Source organism: Eschrichtius robustus, chromosome 6, assembly GCF_028021215.1.
Source record: "Eschrichtius robustus isolate mEscRob2 chromosome 6, mEscRob2.pri, whole genome shotgun sequence".
Taxonomy (NCBI): Eukaryota; Metazoa; Chordata; class Mammalia; order Artiodactyla; family Eschrichtiidae; genus Eschrichtius; species Eschrichtius robustus.
This window is the reverse complement of record NC_090829.1, coordinates 130,960,889-130,985,424: the sequence shown is the minus strand read 5'-3', so window position 1 is coordinate 130,985,424 and position 24,536 is coordinate 130,960,889. Positions and strand designations below refer to the sequence as shown.

At 36.0% G+C, this 24,536-nt stretch overlaps 1 protein-coding gene across 1 annotated transcript in view; it reads left to right on the top strand.

The window, feature by feature from the left end:
• LTN1 (listerin E3 ubiquitin protein ligase 1) overlaps nucleotides 1-24,536 on the top strand; it is a 70,164-nt gene that overhangs the window by 29,661 nt on the left and 15,967 nt on the right. Inside the window, exons 7-19 of the mRNA XM_068546946.1 lie at nucleotides 1,817-1,990; nucleotides 2,997-3,187; nucleotides 3,919-4,054; nucleotides 4,904-5,713; nucleotides 6,240-6,281; nucleotides 8,806-8,995; nucleotides 9,524-9,763; nucleotides 10,605-10,758; nucleotides 11,547-11,691; nucleotides 12,154-12,340; nucleotides 14,105-14,264; nucleotides 15,217-15,321; nucleotides 20,627-20,769. Coding sequence (XP_068403047.1) covers nucleotides 1,817-1,990; nucleotides 2,997-3,187; nucleotides 3,919-4,054; nucleotides 4,904-5,713; nucleotides 6,240-6,281; nucleotides 8,806-8,995; nucleotides 9,524-9,763; nucleotides 10,605-10,758; nucleotides 11,547-11,691; nucleotides 12,154-12,340; nucleotides 14,105-14,264; nucleotides 15,217-15,321; nucleotides 20,627-20,769 — 2,677 coding nt within the window. The remainder of the gene's footprint in view (nucleotides 1-1,816; nucleotides 1,991-2,996; nucleotides 3,188-3,918; nucleotides 4,055-4,903; nucleotides 5,714-6,239; nucleotides 6,282-8,805; nucleotides 8,996-9,523; nucleotides 9,764-10,604; nucleotides 10,759-11,546; nucleotides 11,692-12,153; nucleotides 12,341-14,104; nucleotides 14,265-15,216; nucleotides 15,322-20,626; nucleotides 20,770-24,536) is intronic.

Below are 24,536 nucleotides of genomic sequence, written 5' to 3'. Positions count from 1 at the left end.
CAGCTCCCTTCCACTGGCGCAGGTCCCGTCCCTATTCTTTTGTCTCTGTTTTTTCTTTTTTCTTTTGCCCTTCCCAGGTACGTGGAGAGTTTCTTGCCTTTTGGGAAGTCTGAGGTCTTCTGCCAGCATTCAGTAGGTGTTCTGTAGGAGTTGTCCCACATGTAGATGTATTTCTGATGTATTTGTAAGGAGGAAGGTGATCTCCACATCTTACTCTTCTGCCATCTTGAAGCTCCTCCTCCTCCTGTTCTTATTATTTGTCTTTAGATTTTTCTTTTCCTAAATTTTTAAAAAATTGATTAATTTATTTTTTGGCTGCTTTGGGTCTTCATTGCTACACGTGGGCTTTCTCTAGTTGCTGCGAGTGGGGGCTATTCTTCATTGCAGTGCGTGGGCTTCTCATTACGGTGGCTTCTCTTTTTGCAGAGCATGGGCTCTAGGCACGCGGGCTTCAGTGTGGCGTGTGGGCTCAGTAGTTGTGGCGCATGGGCTTGGTTGCTCCATGGCATGTGGGATCTTCCCAGACCAGGGCTCGAACCCATGTCCCCTTCATTGGCAGGCAGATTCTTAACCACTGTGCCACCAGGGAAGTCCTGTCTTTAGAGTTTTTGGAATATTTTTTATAGCCTTTTATTTTGCTATGATTATAAACAGTAATTTGGGTTACTTTATAGTTTCTTTTTTTCCCCTTTTCTCTGTATTAATTAGGTTCTCAGTACCATGTTGAATAGAAGTGGTGATAGCAGGCATCCTTTTCTTGTTTCTTACTTTAATGGAAATAGTTGTAGACTCTTAATGTTGAGTATGATGCTCTTAAACTATGAATTGTGCTCTTATTTATTTATTTGTGTATTTATTTTTACTTTAGGAATTGTGCTTGGTTCTTTTTCAGATCTGCTGTGCTTTTTCTAAGATCCTTTTCCCTTTAAATTTCTTTAAACTTTTGTTTCTTTAAATATAATAAACATTGTTGTTATGGAGTTTGTTACTGATAGATAATTATAAGATTTAAAGTCTCAGGTCTCTGTGTTATCTTTTGGTTCTGCATCGTGGCTCATGGTGTCTTATTTTTTGTTTGGCTGTATTTAATTTTGTGCTGACTAGTATATTCATAGGGATAATTTGAGCCCCCAAATGAAGGCTTCTTACACTACCGAGGATTTGTATTTGCTTGAGCCAAAGAAATAGAAAGTTGAATTCTTTCTGCCTTCACTTTTGGCTTGGTAATTCCTAATGTCTCTTCAGCCCTGTGGTGTTCTTAAGATTTTTAAAAAGTATTTTTTTTTTTTTTAAATTAAGAAATTTTAAGAGTAGTTATTTGTTATTTCATTTTTTTTTTTAAAGCTTGATGGTATTCACATTGCTTAATTTGTGTCATGCTTTATTTATTTATTTTATTTCTTTATTTATGGCTGTGTTGGGTCTTCGTTTCTGTGCGAGGGCTTTCTCTAGCTGTGGCAAGCGGGGGCCACTCTTCATCGCGGTGCGCGGGCCTCTCGCTATCGCGGCCTCTCTTGTCGCGGAGCACAGGCTCCAGACGCGCAGGCTCAGTAATTGTGGCTCACGGGCCCAGCTGCTCCGCGGCATGTGGGATCTTCCCAGACCAGGGCTCGAACCCGTGTTCCCTGCATTGGCAGGCAGATTCTCAACCACTGCACCACCAGGGAAGCCCCTTAAAAAGTATTTTTTCTAGCCCTTTTAGTTTTATTAATGGAAGGGTTAGTATGAATAACCTACTTGCCATTACCATAAATAAAATTTTATCATACCTTGACTAGGCTTTAGTTTAATTCAGCTTTCCATTTTTTTCTTTCAGATCCGCTCAGCCTATTTTGAGTTAGTTTCTGCTTTGTGCCAGCGTACTCCACAGTTGATGAAAGATGAAGCATCCAAAGTGAGCCCATCTGTCCTTCTTAGCATTGATGACAGTGACCCCATTGTATGCCCTGCTCTCTGGGAAGCTGTGCTTTACACACTTACAACTATTGAGGTAAGTTAAAGAGGTACATTTAGTACATCTGGGAATATTTGTCTTCTTAGTTGTATTTTAGAAGCCGTAGATACCATGTGAGAGAGCCTATCAGATTATAATATTTAAAACTTGCTAGAAAAATGCTTTCTTGGGAATAAAATATTTAATCCAAAACTTTGTATAAATCTTAAACTGACTATAAAATGATATAGCATTTTTATTTTACTTTCAGTTTAGTCAATATCAATTATCCTTTAAACTTATATGGCCCAATGAAATCAACATATCTGAATCTTATACTTAAGATTAAATATTGCTGTCCCTTTTAGAAAGCAGCTTTTTTTTTTTTCTTTTTTTTTTAACTTGTTTAGAAAGCAGCTTTTATAGAAATCTTTTCAGTTAAATATTACTTCTTTTTTGGCTGCCTCAGGCCTTAGTTGCAGCACACGGGATCTTCATTGAGGCATGCAGGATCTTTCGTTGCTGTGTGCGGGCTTCTCTCTAGTTGTGGCGTGCGGGTTGTTTTCTCTTCTCTAGTTGTGGTGCGCAGGCTCCAGGGCATGTGGGCTCTGTAGTTGTGGCGCATGGGTTCCAGTGTGGGCAAGCTCTGTAGTTTGCCGCACACAGGCTCTCTAGTTGAAGTGCACGAGCTCAGTAGTTGTGGCATGCGGGCTTAGTTGCCCTGTAGCATGTGGGATCTTAGTTCCCTGAGCAGGGATCGAACCCACGTCCCCTGCATTGTAAGGTGGTTTCTTTACCACTGGACCACCAGGGAAGTCCCTAAATAGTTATTTCTGATCAATATTGTCCTGGAAGCATGTTGTATACATAATTACTAAATGTAATAAATTTCTTATAATTTCAGACTTTTAGTTTTTAATGGTGGTGAGAGATTTTGACCCTCTTTAGGTAGAATACTTGATTTTTATTTTTGAGAGTCTATGTGTCTTCTCTCTTAATTGGGAAATGTATGTTTATGATCTCTAATTATTATTATAATCTTTTTTTTTTTTTTTTTGGTAAGGACTGTTGGCTTCATGTAAATGCAAAAAAAAGTGTGTTTCCCAAGCTGTCAGCTATGGTTCGTGAAGGAGGTCGGGGTCTGGCTGCTGTCATATATCCTTATCTTCTGCCATTTATCAGCAAACTCCCTCAGTCTATTACAGATCCAAAGTTGGATTTCTTCAAAAATTTTCTCACCTCCCTAGTTGCAGGGTAAGGAATTTAAATTCTTGACCTTTAAAGCAAAATAGATTTTTTCTTATTTTCATAAATGGGCAGAACGACATACTTGTTATTATCATATGTAAATTTCCCCAAATTGTTTTGCTGTTCATTAAACACTTTTGAAGTTTTAGAGAATTACAATTGGAATTCTTTTTTTGGGTACTTTCAAGACTTCAGTGGTAGTATGCAGCAGAAAGTGAGATAAATTATGGCAAGGCCCTTAGGTGGAAATAGGCTCTTTTTCAATGACCCATTTTTTGGTATGTTGAAAATACAAATGCCCGAGTGCAGAAAATGAACCAGTGAACTTTTCCATTAACTTAAATATAATAGCTGTTTAAAGTCACGCTTAAAACGTCATTTCAGTGTATTTGTTGAACTTAGTAAAAGATACCCGGTTTTATTAATGATTAAAAATTTTTTTTCCACTACAGTATTATCTTTATTTGGTTAAGTCCTCTCTTTGAAATTTGCAGGTGGATTGGTTCATGAATAGAAAATAAATATGTTATCTTCTGTTGATACATTTTTGAAGATATGCTATTTTTCATAGTTCTTCAAGTTTATAATCTAATTGGGCTGTATTTTGGTTGTTCTTAGTTTTTCATTGAAGAATTTTATTTTTAGAAATTCTTTTTCATGCCTTTATTTTGGTGTTTTTGTATTGCTTATTTTCTTTTTCATGAAGGAGTAAGCCACAGGTATTTATTATTTCTTAGGCTATCAACAGAAAGAACCAAAACCAGCTTTTCAGAGTGCTCAGCAGTAGTATCTGCTTTTTTTGAATGCTTACGTTTTATAATGCAGCAAAACTTAGGTGAGGAAGAGATAGAAGAGATGCTCGTCAATGATCAGGTATTTATAATGTAAAAAATCATCAGTGCCTTTGCACACTAACTATAAAGAATCAAGCTCATTGTGTCTTGTTGCCATTTTTATTAATTAGCCTTCCTTGTAAAGATTTCATTTTTATGATTTACAAATTAGGTAATGTGTATTGCTGACCAATAAATGAAAATTTCTGTATTGTTAGTTGTTAGCATAATACCATAATGCCTAAGTACTAGTCACTCTCTGGTTGTACAAACTCTGTTTTAGAGAGTTGCAATGCAAAACAATTTAGAAGATGCAATTTTCAACATTTTGTATTTTAGTTTATATTATAATCATCTTCTTCCTTCTAAAATATGTAGTACATTTATCCTTTTGTGAGCAATTGTGCTTGGCTTTTAGAACTAGTGATGAGAGCAGGTCCTGGAATATGGTTCCTTATGGTAGGAAATTAATTAATATGATTATATAAGCCCAGATCCTAGTTGATGTCTCAGATAGTTAATTTCTCTTATCTTTGTAATTTAAGAGAAAGCACTGAATTCTGTGGGTCCTGTATGTCTTTCATATTGGTTTCGAAAAAAGGAAAAAACTTTGAATAAGTTCAGAAGATGCAAAGAGTTGATGACCAGTGATCTTGGTCAATTATATCATAAAGAATAAGTAATTCGGGGGGATACAGTGAAATCGTTAGGCTCTTTGAATGATATGAAGATGATTTTCAGGTTCAAATTAACTCTTTTCATAGTTCTGGGAAAAAAATTCATGTTTTTCAGTTATTAAATATGAAAATTTATAATGTTTTACAAATACCTTGTTTAAATTTTATTTTCCCTGAAAACTGAACTTTAATATTTCTACCTTCTCTTTCAGTTGATTCCTTTTATTGATGCAGTTCTCAAAGACCCAAGATTGCAAGATGGGCAGCTGTTTAACCATTTGGCAGAAACTTTAAGTTCGTGGGAAGCCAAAGCAGATTTGGATAAAGATGATAAAACAGCTTACAATTTGGAGAAAGTGCTACTGAATTTCTGGGAAAGACTGTCAGAGATCTGTGTTGAGAAAATCAGTGAGCCAGAAGCCGATGTTAAGTCAGTTTTGGGTGTTTCTAACCTATTACAGGTCCTTCAGAAGCCAAAGAGCTCCTTGAAGTTAAATAAAAAAAACGTTGGTAAGGTTAGATTTGCTGATGAGATGCCCGAAAGTAATAAAGAGAATGAGAAATATGTCTCCTCAGAAGGAGAGAATAGTGAAGGCTCTGAATTAATGGCTGAACCTTCTCTCACTCACAGTTGCTCAGACCTTATATCACCCCTAAGGAAAAAACCTTTGGAAGACTTAGTCTGTAAACTAGCAGAAATGAGTGTTAATTATGTCAATGAACAAAAGTCGGAGCAACATCTAAGGTTTCTTTCCACTCTGCTCAACTCCTTCTCTTCAAGCCAAGTATTTAAAGTGCTATTAGGTGATGAAAAACAGAGTATTGTCAAAGCCAAGCCTCTTGAAATAGCCAAACTTGCACAAAAAAATCCCGCGATACAGTTTTTATACCAGAAAGTAATAGGTTGGCTAAATGAATATCAAAGGAAGGATGCTGGTTTCTTGGTGGACATTTTGTACAGTGCCCTTTGTTGCTGTGATAATCATATGGAACGAAAAGCTGTCTTGGATGATCTAATTGAGGTATTACTGTTCTGTATCTTTTTATTTTCATTTATTTATTTATTCATTCATTCATGCATGCCTGCATGCAGGATCTTTGTTCCCCAGGCAGGGATCAAACCTGTGCCCCCTACAGTGGAAGCATGGAGCCCTAACCACTGGATCACCAGGGAGTTCCCTGTATCTTTTTAAACTATAATGGTTTACACTGGCACACTGATTATGGATGAGTAGAACGAGACCTCTGTGGGGGTTATTTTGGGATTGTTTCTTAACTATGAATGTCAATTTAAAGACAATATATTCTTGATTGGGATTGGGAAGTATGTGAGACTTCTGGGTAGCTGTTCAGTAAGAGTAAATATGTTAAGATAACAAAAGCTTGGTAATAAAAGGGTAAGTTCTTTCAGTCCATACTTTTTAAAGCTGGACTCGCTAAAAAAATGTTTTAGTTTTGTAGTGGTTCCATGGTCACTTCATTTACTAATAAAAAGTTTTACCAGTTACTGTTTTTTCTAGCAGATTGTTTCTCTTTTTCTTCTTTTAGGTGGATCTGAAATGGAATTCTATGCTTCAGGTCATTGAAAAGGTATCTTAGAGATTTTTCTCTTTTTTTTGTATTTATAAGTATAGAAAAATGAAACCACAGCTATATTCACATAATGGTATGTGATCAGGAGTCTCTGTTAGAGAATTTCCTTATTATTGTCACTTTCTTCTCATAATTTGAGAAGACATGGTGTTCAGCTTTCTATAGTATTATTTTTCTGGTTAGGAATATCAGGGAAGAATGAACAGGTTCTGGAAGATCCAGTGTCTCTTCCCTAGTGGGCAACAAAGGAAGAGTTAAGCATTTATCTTAGTTTATCTTTTAAACTAAGGTTTCTGCTGTTATCCTAGTTATTTTTTCTTCTGTGGAAATGGATTGAATGGTTCTAGCTTTGAGTAGAACGCATCAGGATATTAAGTTTGTTTTACCCTGGAATACTGTACAGGCAAACTAAAGTCTTCCCACCTTTATTTAATTGCCATTTGACTAAGTAAGAAAATTAGTGATGAGAATAATAAAAAGAAATCAAGGAACATAATTCAGAAAAATTTTTGAATGGCTTAAGTATTCTTTCCTAATGAAGATGTAAATGATATAACATAACACTTTTCCAACCATAGAAATGTTATGACTAGCTGCCTAAAAGTCTTCCTTTTCGTAAAGAACTTTTTCATTATTTTAAAATTTTACATACATAACTCTAATTTACAAGTTTCTTTTTTTTCTGTCTTTTTAAATTATGTTGAAAAAACATATAATTTGCCATAGTAACCATTTCTAAGTGTACAGTTCAGTAGTGTTAAGTTTATTCACATTATTGTGCAACCAATCTCCAGAACTTTTTCACCTTGTAAAATAGAAACTATACCCATTAAACAATAACTCCCTATTTCCCCCAGTAGTTTATTTTTACAAAATAAATACAGAGTATTAATTTACTCTTTTTCAATGGGAAATATAACTTACTAGACACACCATTTGAATTACTTTATTCAGTACCTCCTCTCCCTATAGGCAGGCTACAGGAAAAGCCAAATTATGAGAAAGCTGCTTGATAAGTCTAGAATCAGAGCAAACGTATATAGTTAATAATTTGATAAGATAAAGATTGATATATCCATTTCCAACTTAGGAATGTACCTGCCAGTAGTTCAGGTACATCTGTTTAGAAGACTCCTCTTCCTGGGCAGTGTTTGGCAGTTCATAGCCAGTGTTTGCTTCCTGTACTTCTGTGACTAACTAGTCTCCCTAACCCCTGTTAGATTCTTTCTGTGGATATGTTAAAACATTGAGAAGTTGGACTTCATGTCTTAATAACCTGAGAGACATTTTATTCAGAAGTTTGCTTTTTGGATTCTGTAGGATTCTATAAAATAGATTGGTTTTATTTGGTAAGCTGTCTTAGGAAAGCCAATATTATAGCTGTCTAAATTCTAGTTTTTCTTGTTTTTATGCAACCTCATACTTTATGAGTAGAGTCCTAAAGTCAGCTTCCTTAAAAACAAACCTGACTTTTGTAACCAGAAAGAACCTTAGAGATTTTCTAAGTTAATCTTCATTTTTCAAATTAGGAAATAGGCCCAGGTTGGTTAAGAGCTTTGTCTAAGGTCATAAAGCCAGAATAGTGGTAAAGGTTGGGTTAAAATAGAAGCTCTCATTACCTACAGTTTTTTAAATAAGGAGATGAAACAGTTTTGGGGGCACTACCCAATCTGCACGTGGATTTTTTTTTTTCCAGATTGCTTTGAAATGAGCCAAGTTGCAAATTCCTTTCTTCTCAGCCCTTAAACCAAAAGAAGCTCTGGGAACATGGATCACCATGCTTTTGGGGGTGGATTTACAGTTTTTTTCCTTGCTTCCCCACCCCATGAAAATAAACCAGTTGCTGTCAGCTATCTGCCCCAGTAACTATTTCAGAAAATTTGGGCAAATGATAAGTCCCATTGTTCATATTGAAGTAATTTACCACTACTGTATGTTAATTGTTCTTTAATTTTAGCAAAATTAATGAAAAAAATTTAATATTTGTAGAGGATTTTAAAATCCGTCTTTAAAGTTCATTCATTATTCATTGAACATATCTGCAGTGTTGATAGCAGGTATCAAAGAAGTTTAAGACAGTCTCTGCTCTCAAGGAACTTACAGTCTCATTGGAAACAAGACATACACAGATGAAACATTATAAATAATAATACAACCCAGTAAGTGCTCTAGAGATTCAGAGAAAAGCAGTGATGAGTATGGGCTGGCATGGATGGGGGAGACTTCACAAAGCAGGGGGGATTTATACTGAATCTCAAGTAATGGATGTGATTTTGATAAATAGAGAAGAGGGGGAATATTTATGGTTGGGAAGATAGCATGAACAAAGCATGGAAGCGTACATAAGCAAGGCTTAGTGGGGAATAGGGAAGATACCAGCCTTCTTAGAACTTGAGGAGGAGGCATGGGGGATGATGTTGAGGCCATGATGATGAAAGGAGGTAATATGGTACAAGTAATATTTTGGCAAGTCTACTTTTTGATCTTGCTTCTAATCTTTGCTTTAATTTTATGGTTTTAGGCATGTTCTAGTTCAGATAAACATGCTTTAGTAACTCCTTGGCTAAAAGGAGATATCCTTGGCGAGAAATTGGTAACCTTGGCAGATCATCTTTGTAATAAGGACTTGGAATCCACAGTATCTTCTGAATCTTACTTCTCAGAAAGATGGTCTCTTTTAAGCTTGGTATTATCCCAACATGTTAAAAATGGTAGGTAAAAATATGGCTTTTGTTTTTTAGTAGGGAGGGAGTAGTTTTTTCACCTTTTGGGAGGATTCCGTGCTGCTCAGTTTGCATAATATTAGTTGAGAATAACAAGATTTAGTTCACTCAAATATCTGAATTTTGTAAGCACCCTAAATGTTTATAAATCTCTGTAACATGACTTGGAAGGTATTTAATACTTTTAGTTTTATATTTTAAAGGGTTTTGAATTTAGCCATTCAGTCTAATTTTGTCTAGCATTGCTTTTTTACTTAATTTAAAACAGCTTTTTTTTAATGTGAGGGCTTTTATGCGTGGGGAACAGATTGATTTGTTGATGTGATTTTCTTTTATCTAAAACATAAACACCTTTTTTTGTTTACGAAAAAAACACATGGAGAGACCAAGGTGGAATGTTAACCCAAAGTAAAGTATTAAAATACACTGGTTAAAAAATTAAAAACAAAGATTAAAAAAAGGAAATCACACTGTTAATATTTCTTGTATTTTGTCTGTTTGAATTTTTTTCTGTAGATTACTTGATTGGAGAAGTATATGTTGAAAGAATTATTGTTAAACTTCATGAAACTTTATCCAAAGCAAAGAAATTGTCAGAAGCTGAAAATAATGACTCATCAGTGTCTTTTATCTGTGATGTGGCCTATAACTATTTCAGCTCAGCGAAAGGATGCTTGCTAATGCCATCATCTGAAGATTTATTGTTAACTCTCTTTCAGTTGTGTGCTGAGAGCAAAGAAAAAACACATTTGCCAGGTAATAGCCTACTGCTCAAATGTTTTGTTGGGAATCTCCGGCTCTGACCTTCATAGTGTAAGTGCCCAGGCTTTATTAATTGAATCATAATGTGTTTGAACTTTGAAAGCGTTTTGAGTAAAGGACTACAAATCTTAAACACTTTGAGCTTTAGAAACCAAGTTAAAGATGTATATAGACATTATATCTAAAGTTTTTACTTGATATCAAAGAAATGGTTTTGGAAGGGGCCATGATAGATGAGTTAGAATCTTAGCTCCTTCACTCAGTAACTCTCGCAAGTTGCTTAATTTCTTGATGCCTCAGTTTCCATATTCATAAAGGGGGACATGAATACCTTCTTCTCTTATAGTTAAAGACATTCAATCTTGGTGTATAGTAAAATGAAATTGAGATTGCCTTTTTAAGGACTATATTCCTGTCTTATGTGTTAATTCAGAGTTATTTGTGAAAGGAATGTAAAAAATACTCTTGAAAAAAAAAAATGCTGTTAATGGAGAGCCCTCCTCCCCACCCCTTTCTTTAATACTAACTTTTCTATTTGGAAAAGGTATAATATTTTTCATATCTCCAGAAAGGCAACTCTCTTATAAATAAGTTCAGAGCAGAAAAAAGCTGACTTTAAAAATCTTAGCATTTTTACATTTATATGGCATGAGTTAGCTTATATTATTGCATGTTTATGACATAGTTATTTTGTTTTAGCCGTTGAATAGTAATTTTATGTTTTCTTAATGGTACCTTAAAAATCTCAGATCTGCAATGAGCTCTTTCAGACATTTTGTACCGATGATAGTTACTTCATAGGGATTATGAATCACTGTTGACATCTTGATTTTAGACTTTCTTATCAGTAAACTGAAAAATACATGGCTCTCTGGTGTGAATTTATTGGTCCATCAAACTGGCGACACATATAGACAGAGCACCTTCCTACGTTTATCTGCTCTGTGGCTGAAAAACCAAGTTCAGTCTTCATCATTGGATATCACAAGGTAACCTTTTTTTGTGCTCAGTTGCAGAGTATCTCTTTAATAATTGATCATTGTCCTTAATAAGATTCCATGATTAGTGTGAGTGCCTATGAAAAATGACGTGTTTGTTATGTAAGAAATCTACAGGATTCTAAGGGAAGATCCAAACAGATTTTTTCAAAAGGATTTTGTTTTAATGATCATCCATTTAAGCTCAATTAATTGGAGAGTGATTTGTTCTGACCATAATAATTGATGGTCAGTGATGTGATAGGGGTGCTGCCCTGTGTCTTAGGCTGGTATGGATTGTAACCGTAAACTCTTACGGCCACCACGGACAGTGATTGTCCTTCATTGTTTATTTTTTGGGGGAGTCTGGTAGCCACTGTTGTAAGGGGTTGGATTGCAGATGTATTTCACATCTCATGCCTAAATCCATATATAAAAATGAAAACTAAGAGAATGCATCCAGAGCTACTGGGGTTGGGTTAAATCTTTTTCTGATTATCATGCTCTTTTCATGGAATAAAGTAGCTATATTTCAGAAATATCTGATCTGAAATAGGTCATTCCCCTTCATTCTGAAATAGAAGCAGCACTTGATTTCAATTATAAAATGTTGGATAAAGTCCCCTGTTTGATTGTGTGTTAGTCACGAGGGGAGGGTGGAGGGGCCATTTACTTTTATTTTGAATTGTCTTTTTTGTTCAGGTAAACTGTTACCTGCCGTAGGGTATTTAATGTATACCAGGGTGTTCAAATTGGTTATAACATAACTGCAGTGGTTAAGTTATTTGCATTATTTGCAGTCTTCAGGTCCTATTGTCTGCTGTTGATGATTTGCTAAATGCGCTTCTAGAGAGTGAAGATACTTATCTTCTGGGAGATTATATTGGAAGTGTAATGCCAGACAACAGCGAATGGGAAAAGATGAGACAGTCTCTTCCTATGCAGGTATGTTTGAGATTGGAGAGTACTTATTTTTTTCTGAAGTTTGGATTTCATGCAAGCTTAAATATTTTAATTTTATTCTGGGGAAGAAAAAAAGTAAATGAAATGAGTATCTTACTTTGTGTTTCTGCCTTTGAATGCTCCTGTGTTGGGTGTTTGCTCTTTGCAAGATACCAGTTGACACTTGGCAGTTGCCATGGTACAAGGTAAATAAGACCTTGTTCGGTCCTGAAGGAATCCTAAAGAAACACACACATTGATCATTTCTGTTCGTAGAAACCAAACTTCTAGGCTTCTGTGGTTTTACTAGTAAACTAGCAATAGCTTCATTTTTGAAGTTATTCTAATAACATTTTGAAGATATTTTAATAACTTTATTTTTGTTCCCTTCTTAATTGCAGAGGTAGTAATTAATTGAACTATTGAATGCTTTTGTGTATAACTTAATGTATTTTTTTTTTACAGTGGTTGCATAGACCTCTTTTAGAAGGAAGACTGAGTTTGAATTATGAGTGTTTCAAAACAGATTTTAAAGAACAAGATACAAAGAAACTTCCCAGCCATTTGTGTACTTCAGCATTATTGAGCAAAATGATATTAGTTGCACTGAAAAAGGAAATAGTCCTAGAAAATAATGAGCTTGAGAAAATAAGTAAGTATATATGAGCATTCAGGTAAATACATATGAACATAAGTAAGTATATATGAGTATTCAGATAAATACATATAAACATACATCTTGAAGTAATTAAAATGTAATTTTGAAATAATTTTGATTATACTTCAATCTAAATCTTTAAAGAATCAAAAATCCTCAGCTCCTTTTAATTATTTTAGCAATGAGAAACTTGAGGACACTTAAGAGATGAATGTTAAATTGCAAATCAAATGGAATCATACTGAATATCTTGCTGTAGTCTTGTTAGCAATAGAGCAGAATTTGGTATAAGATGTTACTCTAGCTGGCATGACACCAGTATAAGCATATCCTATGGCACATAACCCTAAAGAAAGTGGTTAAGTGAGTCTTGTGTTTCATCAAGGATTCTGAATTTTCAATTAATTTTTGAATCAATCTACCTTTGTATAGGGCTATAATTTTTTTCCCAGCAAGTGGAGCTTCAAATGTTGAATTTCAAAAGGATTTAAAAATTCCCCCATTCCAGGAAATGGTGTAGAATTGTAGGTAGCAGTGTGACCTGTACAAAATGGCCTGAAAGGTGGAGGACTTGCGTAATTCCTGTATCAGTCTTGATTGTGAGCCCTCAGCTGAGTACAGTTACTAGCGTAGGAGAATATTGTGCCCTGTGGAAGAAAGCTGGAACACCTCTCGTGGTGAGCGAACTCCACATGCAGTTGAGGTCAAGGAGATTAGCCTGCTGTTTACTTTACTCATAGAGTGAATCTGTCCAAAAACAACAATGGAAATTAGAGTAATAATTTTTGTTTTTCTTATCTGGAACTTGCAAGGGATGGGATTTGATTTTTGAACCAGGTTTCAAGTCTTCTAACTCCAAAATCCATACCTGACTTTATAAAAGAGAGTTGTGACTAATTATGTATTGAAAACCTGTGACATGCCAGGTTTTGTGATACTTGGTCATTTAATTCTCACAGTAGTCCCATGAGGTAGATTTGTATTATCCTAGCTGATGACGATGTGTGCAGCTCATTTGAATCCAGACTAGTCTGTCACCAAGGCCCATGCCCTGTGTACTAGATCATGCTCTCTCCCATTTCTTAACACATTGACTTGAACTTCTCAGGTCTTGGGTCCCATAGTTGTTTATCCTGGATGCAACTTCTTATCATTTGTGGCAAAAATAGTAGGAAGATTCTTCCAGTATCTGTCTCTGATAACTTAGGTTACTGTCACATTCTTAACTAATCAGAAAACGGACCAAGTAATGTTTGGGAGAGGAGTGATATGTTGTATCAGGTATTCTCAGCTTTCATTATAGCTGAACATCAAATAGTTGAAAATCAGTTCATAGGTATTTTATTTCTTTCTTTCTTTCTTTATTTATTTACTTACTTACTTACTTAACTAACTTACTTACTTACTTACTTACTGCGCTATGTGGCACGTGGGATCTTAGTTCCCCGTATCAGGTATTTCATTTCATTATACTTGAACATCAAATAGTTGAAAATCAGTTCATAGATTATTGACTGATTGATTGATCGATTGCACTACGTAGCATGTGAGATCTTAGTTCCCCAACCAGGGATCGAACCAGCGCCCCCTGCGTTGGAAGTGCAGAGTCTTAACCACTGGACCACCAGGGAAGTCCCAGTTCATAGATATTTTGAAATTAGCGAGCACAACAATGTTAGGGAATGGGGGGGACAAGTGAAAACAGTTCAAAGGTCTGTTCACAAAATATACTCAGTAATGTGTTGTCCATTCTGTTAGTTGCAGAACTGCTCTATTCATTGCAGTGGTATGAAGAATTAGACAATCCACCTATTTTTCTAACTGGATTTTGTGAAATGCTTCAAAAAATGAACATTACATACGATAACTTATGTGGACTTGGTAATACTTCTGGCCTTTTGCAGCTGTTATTTAACAGGTAAGAATCTCTTTCAATTTCCATTTTTTTATGACTGTTTTGCTAGTTTATGGCTTGTGTCTTTAAAATGTAAGCCCACTTCATGCTAATCTTTGAATCAGAGGGTTTATCTAAATTAATCCCAATTCTTAATGATAAATACTTTGTGGATACTAAGTACTTGATTTACTCTTCTGGTGAGACATTTGGACTTTGCCTGTGTTATTAAATCCATAAATACATTCAAGGGCCAGATGACAATGAAAGAAATAGAATCCTGTAGAAGTTGTTTTAATTTGTCATATGTAACCCATCCTTCCACTACTCTAAATTTAACCTTTTACCTTGCATGTTGTTGCAGGTGAGTCTTAATATCATAACCACAAAACCCTCTCCCCTAGACGAGGAAGTAGGTATGAAAACAGAGTTGTTGTAGAGGTTATAGCAGTTTGATGGTTAGCTCGTTGAAATTACTGTGTTGAACTGCTTTCTCTTGAAGAGTTTTTCACTTGCCTGTAGTATTTTTCGTATGCTTTGCAGTATCAGAGGCCCCAGGCTGAACAGGTCTTCCTTTCCAGTCCCACTCTACATACTTGACACTCAGAACTTTCCTCAGTGGATATCAATACCTCCTTGCTTTCTCAACTTCAACAATCCTCGGTGTCCTCCAGGATATGTCCTCTTTCCAGCTGCAACCTCTGGTCCTCAAGCTTAATCTTTAAGGTCATCTCCCCTATTGGAACTTGAGGGGCTTTGGGATTGCCTTGGATGAGAGCTCAATATCAGCTGTAAAGGAGTTTCAGAAGTTAAGTTCCCAATCCTTTTGGTAATAGCAGTTGTTTGGGTGCAGAAGTGCTGTGTGAATTGATACCCTTACAAGGTGATTTATTTAGTTCTGTAAAAGGAATCCAGGTAAGCATTGTTTAAAAATCTTAACTACACTTTAAAAACGGAATTTTTTTTCCTCTTTTAGATCCAGGGAAAATGGCACCCTTTGGTCTCTTATTATTGCTAAGTTGATCCTTTCCCGAAGTGTTTCATCTGATGAAGTAAAACGGCATTATAGGAGAAAAGAAGGGTATTCTTCTTGAAAATACTTTTACTTTGAAATTTATTATGAGTAGTCACTTTGGCAACCCCAAACTAACAAACAGTCTAATGAATCAGGAAAACAAGACTTAGGAAATGAGGAAATTAAAGAAAATGAGACTTAACAATTTAAATTGCTTTAGGTTGTGGACACGTCTTTTTTTTAATAAGCATTTTTAACCTTATAACATTTTGTTGAGGAATTTTATATATGCTATAAATAATTAGCATTTCATAAACTTGTTCTCTTTTCCCCAGAAATCTCTCTGGTAGAATCTATCTCCCTATCCTTCCATCACTTTATTTGCTAAATGGAAATGATAAGGAAAGTTACTTACTCTTAACTCTATTCGATATCCTGTGATAAGCCATAATGGAAAAGAATATGAAAAGAATGTATATATATGTATAACTGAGTCACTTTGCTGTACAGCAGTAATAAACACAACATTGTAATTCAACTGTACTTCAATAAAAAATAAATTTAAAAAATTAAATTAAAAAAAGGTTACTTTTAAATAAGGATCATCCTATTGACGTATATTCTAAAAATGCAATAAATGTGTTCTTAAGACAAATAGTGAGGTTGGACATACTAGAGATTTACTAGAGTTGATCATACTAGAGAAGCTGAGCATTCAAATTAAACACCTAGCTGAAATTTACCAAGAGGCATTTTGAATTTACTGATTTACCAAGAAGAATTCAGAAGTTATATGTGTGTGTGTGTGTGTGTATTCTGGTACAGTAGAGTTGTAAGCTAAATTTTGATGTTTTTAATCTTATTTAAAAATTTAAAAAATTTATTATTACTATTTTTTTAGAAGAATTTATATATATATATATATATATATAAATTTATTTATTTGGCTGCATTGGGTCTTCGTTGCTGCACACAGGCTTTCTCTAGTTGGCGATGAGCGTAGGCTACTCCTCATTGTGGTGCATGGGCTTCTCATTGTGGTGACTTCTCTTGTTGCAGAGCACGGGCTCTAGGTGCACAGGCTTCAGAAGTTGTGGCACGTGGGCTCAGTAGGTGTGGCTCACGGGCTCTAGAGCGCAGGCTCAGTAGTTGTAGCACATGGGCTTAGTTGCTTCGCGGCATGTGGGAATGTTGCCGGACCAGGGCTCGAACCTGTGTCCCCTGCATTGGCAGGTGGATTCTTAACCACTGTGCCACCAGGGAAGTCCTAAATGTATTATTTTGAGTTCAGTTATTAATGTGGATTATAGGTTCACATGTAATTATAAAAAATACAAAGAAATTCTGTGTACCTTTCATTCAGTTTCTTCCAGTGGTACCAGTTTGCATAATTTTAGTACAATTTCCCAACCAAGAGAATGGCATTGATACAATTCACTGACCAAGTTTACTTGCACTCAACGTGTTTGTGTGTGTGTTCTGTGTGGGTTACCACCACCATATTACAAGCTACAGAATAGTTTTATCATAAGGATCCCCTATGTTACCCTTTCTTGCCAAAGCCACCTCCCCTCTTGCCATTCTCCTCACCTCTGGCAAACAATAATCTGTTCTCTATATAATTTTATCATTTAGGAATGTTATATAAACGGAGTCATATAGCATATGATCTTTTGCTGTTAGCTTTTTTTTTTAAGTAATTTAATTAATTAATTAATTTATTTTTGGCTGCGTTGGGTCTTCGTTGCTGCACACGGGCTTTTCTCTAGTTGCAGCGAGCAGGGGCTACTCTCCGTTGCGGTGCGTGGGCTTCTCATTGCGGTGGCTTCTCGTTGCGGAGCACGGGCTCTAGGCGCGTGGGCTTCAGTAGGTGTGGCTTGCGGGCTCTAGAGCGTAGGCTCAGTAGTTGTGGCACACGGGCTTAGTTGCTCCGCGGCATGTGGGATCTTCCTGGACCAGGGATCAAACCCGTGTGCCCTGCATTGACAGGCAGATTCTTAACCACTGCGCCACCAGGGAAGTCCTGATGTTAGCTTTTTTTATTCAGCATAATTTTTAATTTTTTTCTGATTATAAATGTCATAGGGAATTAACTAAAGAAGTATTAAAACTAATTATAAATGAGATGGACATATACTTGACATACAGAAATCAGTATCTTTCTTATTTACCAGTAATAATCAATTTAAAAATGGCATAGGAAAAAAGAAATTCTGTTCACAATGACAACAAAACTGTAAATACCCAGAAATAAATTTAACAAAAATTTAAAATTGTAAAACTTAAGATCACAAAAGAAGGTGGGACAATAAATTATAAAAATTGTTGTATCTGTAATTTCAGTGTAATGTCAATCAAAATTTCAGCAGAAGTTTTTGAAAAACTTGACAAACTGTTCTAAACATAGTATGCATTTGAAGGAAAAAAATGCTTAAGAATAGCTGGGACATTTATGAAAGAGAAAAGTGAAAAGGACTTGCCCTACCAAAATAATAATTAAGCAGTATGAAATTGGTGAACACACAGATCACTGGATCAAAATATAGAGTCCAGAAACCAGTCCACACATATATGAAAATTTAGTTTTTGATACAGGTGGTCTTTCAAATCAGTGAGATGAGTCAATAATAAATGACATTAGGAAAATAGGACATGTGTTTGAAAAAAATTGTGAGACCCACTCCCTTACATTATACATAAAAGTAAAGCCCAGATGAAAACTAAATGTAAAGAACAGACCTATGAAAGTATTAGGGGACAATGAGACTATAATCTTGGCATGGGGAAGATCTTAAGCAAAGCACAAACCCAGAATCCATAAAAGAAGCAATAGATACCTGATTTTGTAAAAACAAAAACCTTTGTGCCCATCAACAGATAAATGGATAAACAAAAATGTGGCATATACATATAGTGGATATAATGGAATATTATTCTGCCTTAAAAAGGAAGGAAATTCTGACATGTTAAAATGTGGATGGGGAGGGAGGGTGGGAGACGCCACAGGGAGGAGATATGGGGTTATTTGTATATGTATGGCTGGTTCACTTTGTTATACAGAAGAAACTAACACACCATTGTAGAGCAGTTATACTCGAATAAAGATGTTAAAACAAAATGTGGATGAACCTTGAGGACATATGCTCAGTGCAATAAAACAGTCACAAAAAGGCAAATGCTGTATGATTCCACTTATATGAGGTACCTAGCATAGTCAAATTCATAGAGACGGAAAGTAGAATGATGGTTGTCAGGGTCTGAGGGGAAGGGAGGTGGAGAGTTCTTAATTAATGGATAGAGTTTCAATTTTGTGAATGAAAAAGTTCTGGGGATTGGTTGCACAACCATGTGAATGAACATAACACTACTGAACTGTACACTTTAATATGGTAAATTTTACATAATGTGTATTTTACCACAATTTAAAAAGAGAATTTCTGTATGATAAAAGTACAGTAAGCAAAGGTTAAAGGGCAGGTGGCAAAATGGAAGAAAACACTTGCAAATTAATAAAGAATTAATATTCATAATATATAAATAGCTTCTATTAATAAAACTATTCAAATTGAAGAATATATCTAGGACTTGAACAGGTAATTCATAGGTGAAATAGTCAAAGGTAGTTCATTTATGAAATGTGAAATACAAAAGAAATACAAATTAAAAGTAGTACATTTTATCTACCATATTGCCAGGGATTAAAAAGAGTCATTAAGTGTGCAGCTAACCAAACTTGTACAGTTTTAGTGAAAATGTAAATTGATTATGCTTTTTTGAAAAGCAACTTGAAATTATCAAAATATAATACACTCAAATCCTTTGATTTTGCAGTTCTACTTCCAGGAGACTAGCCTAAAGAGGTATTTGCACATATGCAGAATAGTATCTGCTCAAGGACAGTTATTACAGCATTATTTGTAAGAGCAAAAATTTGGGGGGAAAAACCTAAATGTCCACTAATAGGGAAATAGTTAAATTATGATAGTGTGGAATATTTGGGTTTTTTTTTTTTTTTTTTTAGATTTATTTTTGGCCTCGTTGGGTCTTTGTTGCTGCGCACGGGCTTTCTCTAGTTGCGGCGAGCGGGGGCTACTCTTTCTTGCGGTGCACGGGCTTCTCATTGCAGTGGCTTCTCTTGTTGCGGAACACGGGCTCTAGGCGCTCAGGCTTCAGTAGTTGTGGCACGCGGGCTCTGTAGTTGTGGCTCACGGGCTCTAGAGCGCAGGCTCAGTAGCTATGGTGCACCGGCTTAGTTGCTCCGCGGCATGTGGGATCCCTGGTTTTGTTTTTAATCTAGTTATGTAGCTTTAAAGTGGAAAGAATGAACTTCCCTGGTGGCGCAGTGGTTAAGAATCCGCCTGCCAATGCAGGAGACATGGGTTCGAGCCCAGGTCTGGGAAGATCCCACATGCCGTGGAGCAACTAAGCCGGTGCACCACAGCTACTGAGCCTGCACACCACAACTACTGAAGCCCGCACGCCTAGAGCCGGTGCTCCGCAACAAGAGAAGCCACCGCAATGAGAAGCTCGCACACCGCAACGAAGAGTAGTCCCCGCTCGCCACAACTAGAGAAAGCCCGCGCATAGCAATGAAAACCCAATGCAGCTAAAAATAAATAAATACATAATTAATTAAATTTTAATAAATAAATAAAGTAGAAAGAATACTTTATACCTATATGTTCTGATGTAAAACAATCTACAAAGTACAGAAGTGTATATACTTGTATACAAAGTATATAAGCTGCTGCATAGAACAAGGAGATCAGCTCCATGCCTTGTGACGACCTAGAGGGGTGGGATAGGGAGGATGGGAGGGAGGCTCAACAGGGAGGGGATATAGGGATATATGTATACATATAACTGATTCACTTAGTTGTTCAACAGAAACTAACACAACATTGTAAAGCAATTATACTCCAATAAAGATATTTTAAAAAAGACAATCTACAAAGTATATAAGTGGCAAATAATACAAAACTTAGGTAAATAAAACCCAACTATATATGTGCACATATATGAATATCAGTTCATACAAACAACATGCAACTAGTACTCTTTAAATTGAATCAGTAGACTCTTAAAGAGAGCATAATCATGTATAATTTTTAAAAATTATACATGGGGAAAGTTATTTTAAAAATTAGAAACGTGAAAAAGAGAAAGAAGCAGCAAAAAATAATTATCCACAGTTGCGTCATCCAGAATCAGCAAGTGTCAATCTCTTTCCTAGTTTCTTTTTTTTTCTCTACAATTATTTTATATGGTGGAAATATTAGTCTTTCTGAATAGTCTGAATAAGAAGAATTTTCTGAAATAACTAAATATTTAGGATAAATATAATTCATACCTTTTTTTTTTCTTTAAACAGTTTTTTTCCACTAACAGAAGGTAATATGCATACCATTCAAAGTCTCTGTCCATTTTTATCAAAAGAAGACAGGAAAGAATTCATTGCTCAATGTATACCTGCCCTTTTGGCCTGGACCAAGGAAGATGTTTGCAGTATTAATGGTCAGTTGCTTGGTAATAAATATTTCACTAATTATTGCTTGAGATGAAAGAAATGTTTCTTAATATCTAAATCCAAATCTAGCAGAGATGAATTATAGTTAATTTTTTTCCTAGTTTATAATTATTCTATATAACAAGTTGACTCAGTAGGACGAGTGTCATTGGAGAGTGGCTGTTACCATTTTGCAGGTCAGAAATGCTGCAGCCTTACGGGAAGATTCACAACCACAGATACCCTCTAATCATTTCTTTTCCATGTACAGCTTTTTTTAGCTACGCGTCATCTCTCCCTAGTCAACCAGTGATTGAACTTACAAAGGCAAAAGAGGGAACAGCTTTTGTTATGTTTTAAACTTTTCGGACATTCTGTACTCTATTAGTTCATTTGCTTATTAGTTTAACAAGCACTTACTGACCCTGGCTATGTGGCAATTCCTTCTGTAGAGAAGGTAGACATAAAGTTGTATGATAACTGACGTAGCAAAAAGATGTCATATGTGTGGAAGCGCAGAAAAGGAGTTTTCTACATGGCTTTGAGATGTTCTGGCTATTTCACAAAGAGAAATATTTCAATGGAGTGATGAAAGATAGTTTTCCATATGGACACAGTTGGGAAAGGTATTCCAGGTACACAAAAACATAGGAGAATGCAGATAGTTCATTTTGGTTGACATTTAAGGTAGAAAGTCGGGGACAAAGCTGTTAAGGTGCACAAAAATATGGATTTTTGAAAAACATCATAAAGGCCTAGTTTTGTCATTTATGGAGTTTGAACTTCAAGCGGTAGGAGGTAAGGAGCTATTGGCCCAAGTTAGGTAGGAAGGTAGTAAGACTATCACATTGACGTTAGAAAGGTTATTTTGACAACTGTGTGAAGGGTGAATGTGAGAGAAGAGAGATTAGGGGTAGAAGACTAGGTAGAGAGCTATGGGAATAATCATGATGAGAGATAAGAGAGCTTGAATCAAGGCACAGATGGAAGAGAGGAGATGGAAATGAAAGACGTAGGAAGTAGAATTGATGGGGTTCTGTGATTATATTTCTGGACTGGGTATATGGAAGTACCATTAGGCCTTATAGGAAACCCTATAGGAGACTTGAGGATTGGAAGGAGGATGGGGAAGGAGTATACAGGGAGCTAATGTTGAGTTTTAGACACATTAGGTTAAGGTGTCTTTGGAATAAATACTAAAATGGAGATTGTCAGTAAGCAATAGACTATTGGCTGGATGGAAATACTGCTTTCAAAGTCCATGTCATGTAGGTGGTAGTAAAACCGTAAATAAGTATGAGCTTGTTTAGGGAGAGTGAAGAGTGAAAAGAATATCAAGGGAACACCAGTACATAGATTTAATGAGTATGTGGATGGAGGCACATTTGAGAATAAGGACTAAAGATAAAAAATAAGCAAAAGCAGAGTTTTAGGTAATATTCATCACCCGTTAAATGCCACAGTCCAGCCATTGGCTTTGGCATTGTTGGAATGAATAGTGGTGAGAAAATGGGAGCAGATAGTCTGTTCTGCGTGTTTGGCAGAAAGGGATGTTGAAAGAGGTGAAAGCCGGAGATGAACACAAGGTCAAAGGGGAAATATATGTTGTGGGGACGGAGGGGGAATAGAAAATAGAGACGGGATAACTGACAATAGCTCCCACTGAGAAGGTGAGAGGGGAGGGCATGTAGGGCTGGATCTAGAGCAGTTAGAAGATACCAACCACGTATAGGTGGAGACAAGATAAGGAACAGTGTAGGATGGACGCACATGTAGGTATAGAGGGGGTTGGGAACTTCATGGCTTCATGTCTCTTTAGGTCATTTAATAAGTAAAAACTGGATTGTAGATTTTAAGAAGGGTAGGGAAAGTTTGAAATAGTGGAAGAAGAATATGTCCATCAAAGAACAGAATGAAACAGAATTGCCTTGATAGCACAAAGGGCCAGCTGGTGTCAAAAATAAACTTTTGTGGCATTAAACTTTACCGTTGAGCTCACTTATATAGTTAAACTGTGGGATTAGGTTGGGATTTGCAGTTCTGGAACAGGGTTACAGTTGAACTTATTGTGCATGGAAGAGAGGATTACCTAATGGAAGTGTAGGTGATTTCTCCAGCACGGGTTATAACTGAAGGATGGCAGAGAGGGGGAAGGGGCAGGAGACAGGACCACGGTGCCACACAACTGTGTGCTGTTCACACAGACCAGAGGTGCCCAGCTGTGCAGAGGCCAACAGGAACGGGAATGTTTTTAAGATTTGACAGTCAATTTTGCTCTTCCAGCCAAAGTGACAAAACAGAATTAGCTAAGAAATACTTTTCAGTTATTAGAAAATCAGTTGTTTCTGATTAAACTTGAGCCTCTTCTATTTTGTCAGGAAGATTTTTAAAAAAATTCTTCCTCAGCCTTTAAAGGAAGATTACATTGTTATTAATTAATTAATTTTTGCTTTTTCCCTTGGTTCCCATTTGCCTACAGGATAAAAACCTAAATCCTTAGTTTGGCCTATAAGACATTTTACAATCTTACTGCAACTATTTCTCCGGTTTTACCTCTTTTGCTTCCATCCTGGACCCTGACCATGCTAAATTCTCATGAATTTTGAACACTGTACTTTCTTACAACTTTGTGCCTTAGCATTCCTTGGAGTGTCCCTTTTCTAGGCTTGCAGACTTTGATCTTTTGATAAATCCCAGTTCACACACCAACTTTAGGAAGCCTCTTCTGACTCAATCTGATTTCCTGTTCTGGGCTCTCAGTTTTTGGCCATATTATATTCTAATTTGTTACGTCTGCCAATACTGCTAGATGAGTCCCTTCAGAGACTGGATTTTGTTCAGCTTTCTCTCCCCAGCATCTAACATTGTACCTTGTATTCACTCATTTATTTGTTCTTCATTTAGTCAGTCAAAATAAACGTCTCTGGATCTCAGGCATCATGCTAGGGGGACATATGCTAGTGGTAAGTAAAACAGACAAGGTTCCTGCTCTCACGGAGCTTACTTTCTAATTAAGATAATAAGTAAACATGTACACCTAGGGAATAAGGTCAATAATATTTTAACAATTTAACAACCTTCTATGGTGATGGATGGTAACTGGTCTTACTGCAATGGTGATCATTTTGTAATGTATAAAAATATCAGAAAAGCTATGTTGTACACCTGAAACTAATATAACATTGTATGTTTTAATAAAAAAGTAGAGCTCCTCCCCCCAAAATAAGTAAATAAACAAACAAACATTAGTGCTATAAAGGCAACAAATAAGTGATATTAGAGAAATGAGGAGGTGCATACTTTGTATACTTGGGAATTTCAGTGTGGAGGCAGTATTTAAGCTGAGAGTTGAAGGATAAGGAGGAACCAGGGATACTAAAGATTTAGGGAACCCTTAAGAACTTTCCAGACATAGTAGATGCTTACTGAGTGAATGTATGAATTAGGAAACAGTATGTTCTATCTTCCAACTTTATTTAACTTTGCACTCTAGCTAAGGTTTGTTTGTTTTTTGAGAGGTAGGTATGCTGAATAAGTCCTATACTTAAGAAAACAAAAAAGTAGCATAGGTTAGTTTAATGCACAGTATCATTTACTTGTTTCCCAGCTTCCCTTCCACACTTTCTTTTCTGTGCTGGGTGTGGAGACAGGGTCCCTGCCCTGTGGAGTTTATAAGCTCATTCGTTGACTCTTTCATGTAAGCCCTAATTTTCAGAGTTCTTAACCTGGACACTTGTGAAGAAAGTTTTTAACCTATCTCAAAGTAGACTTTCTT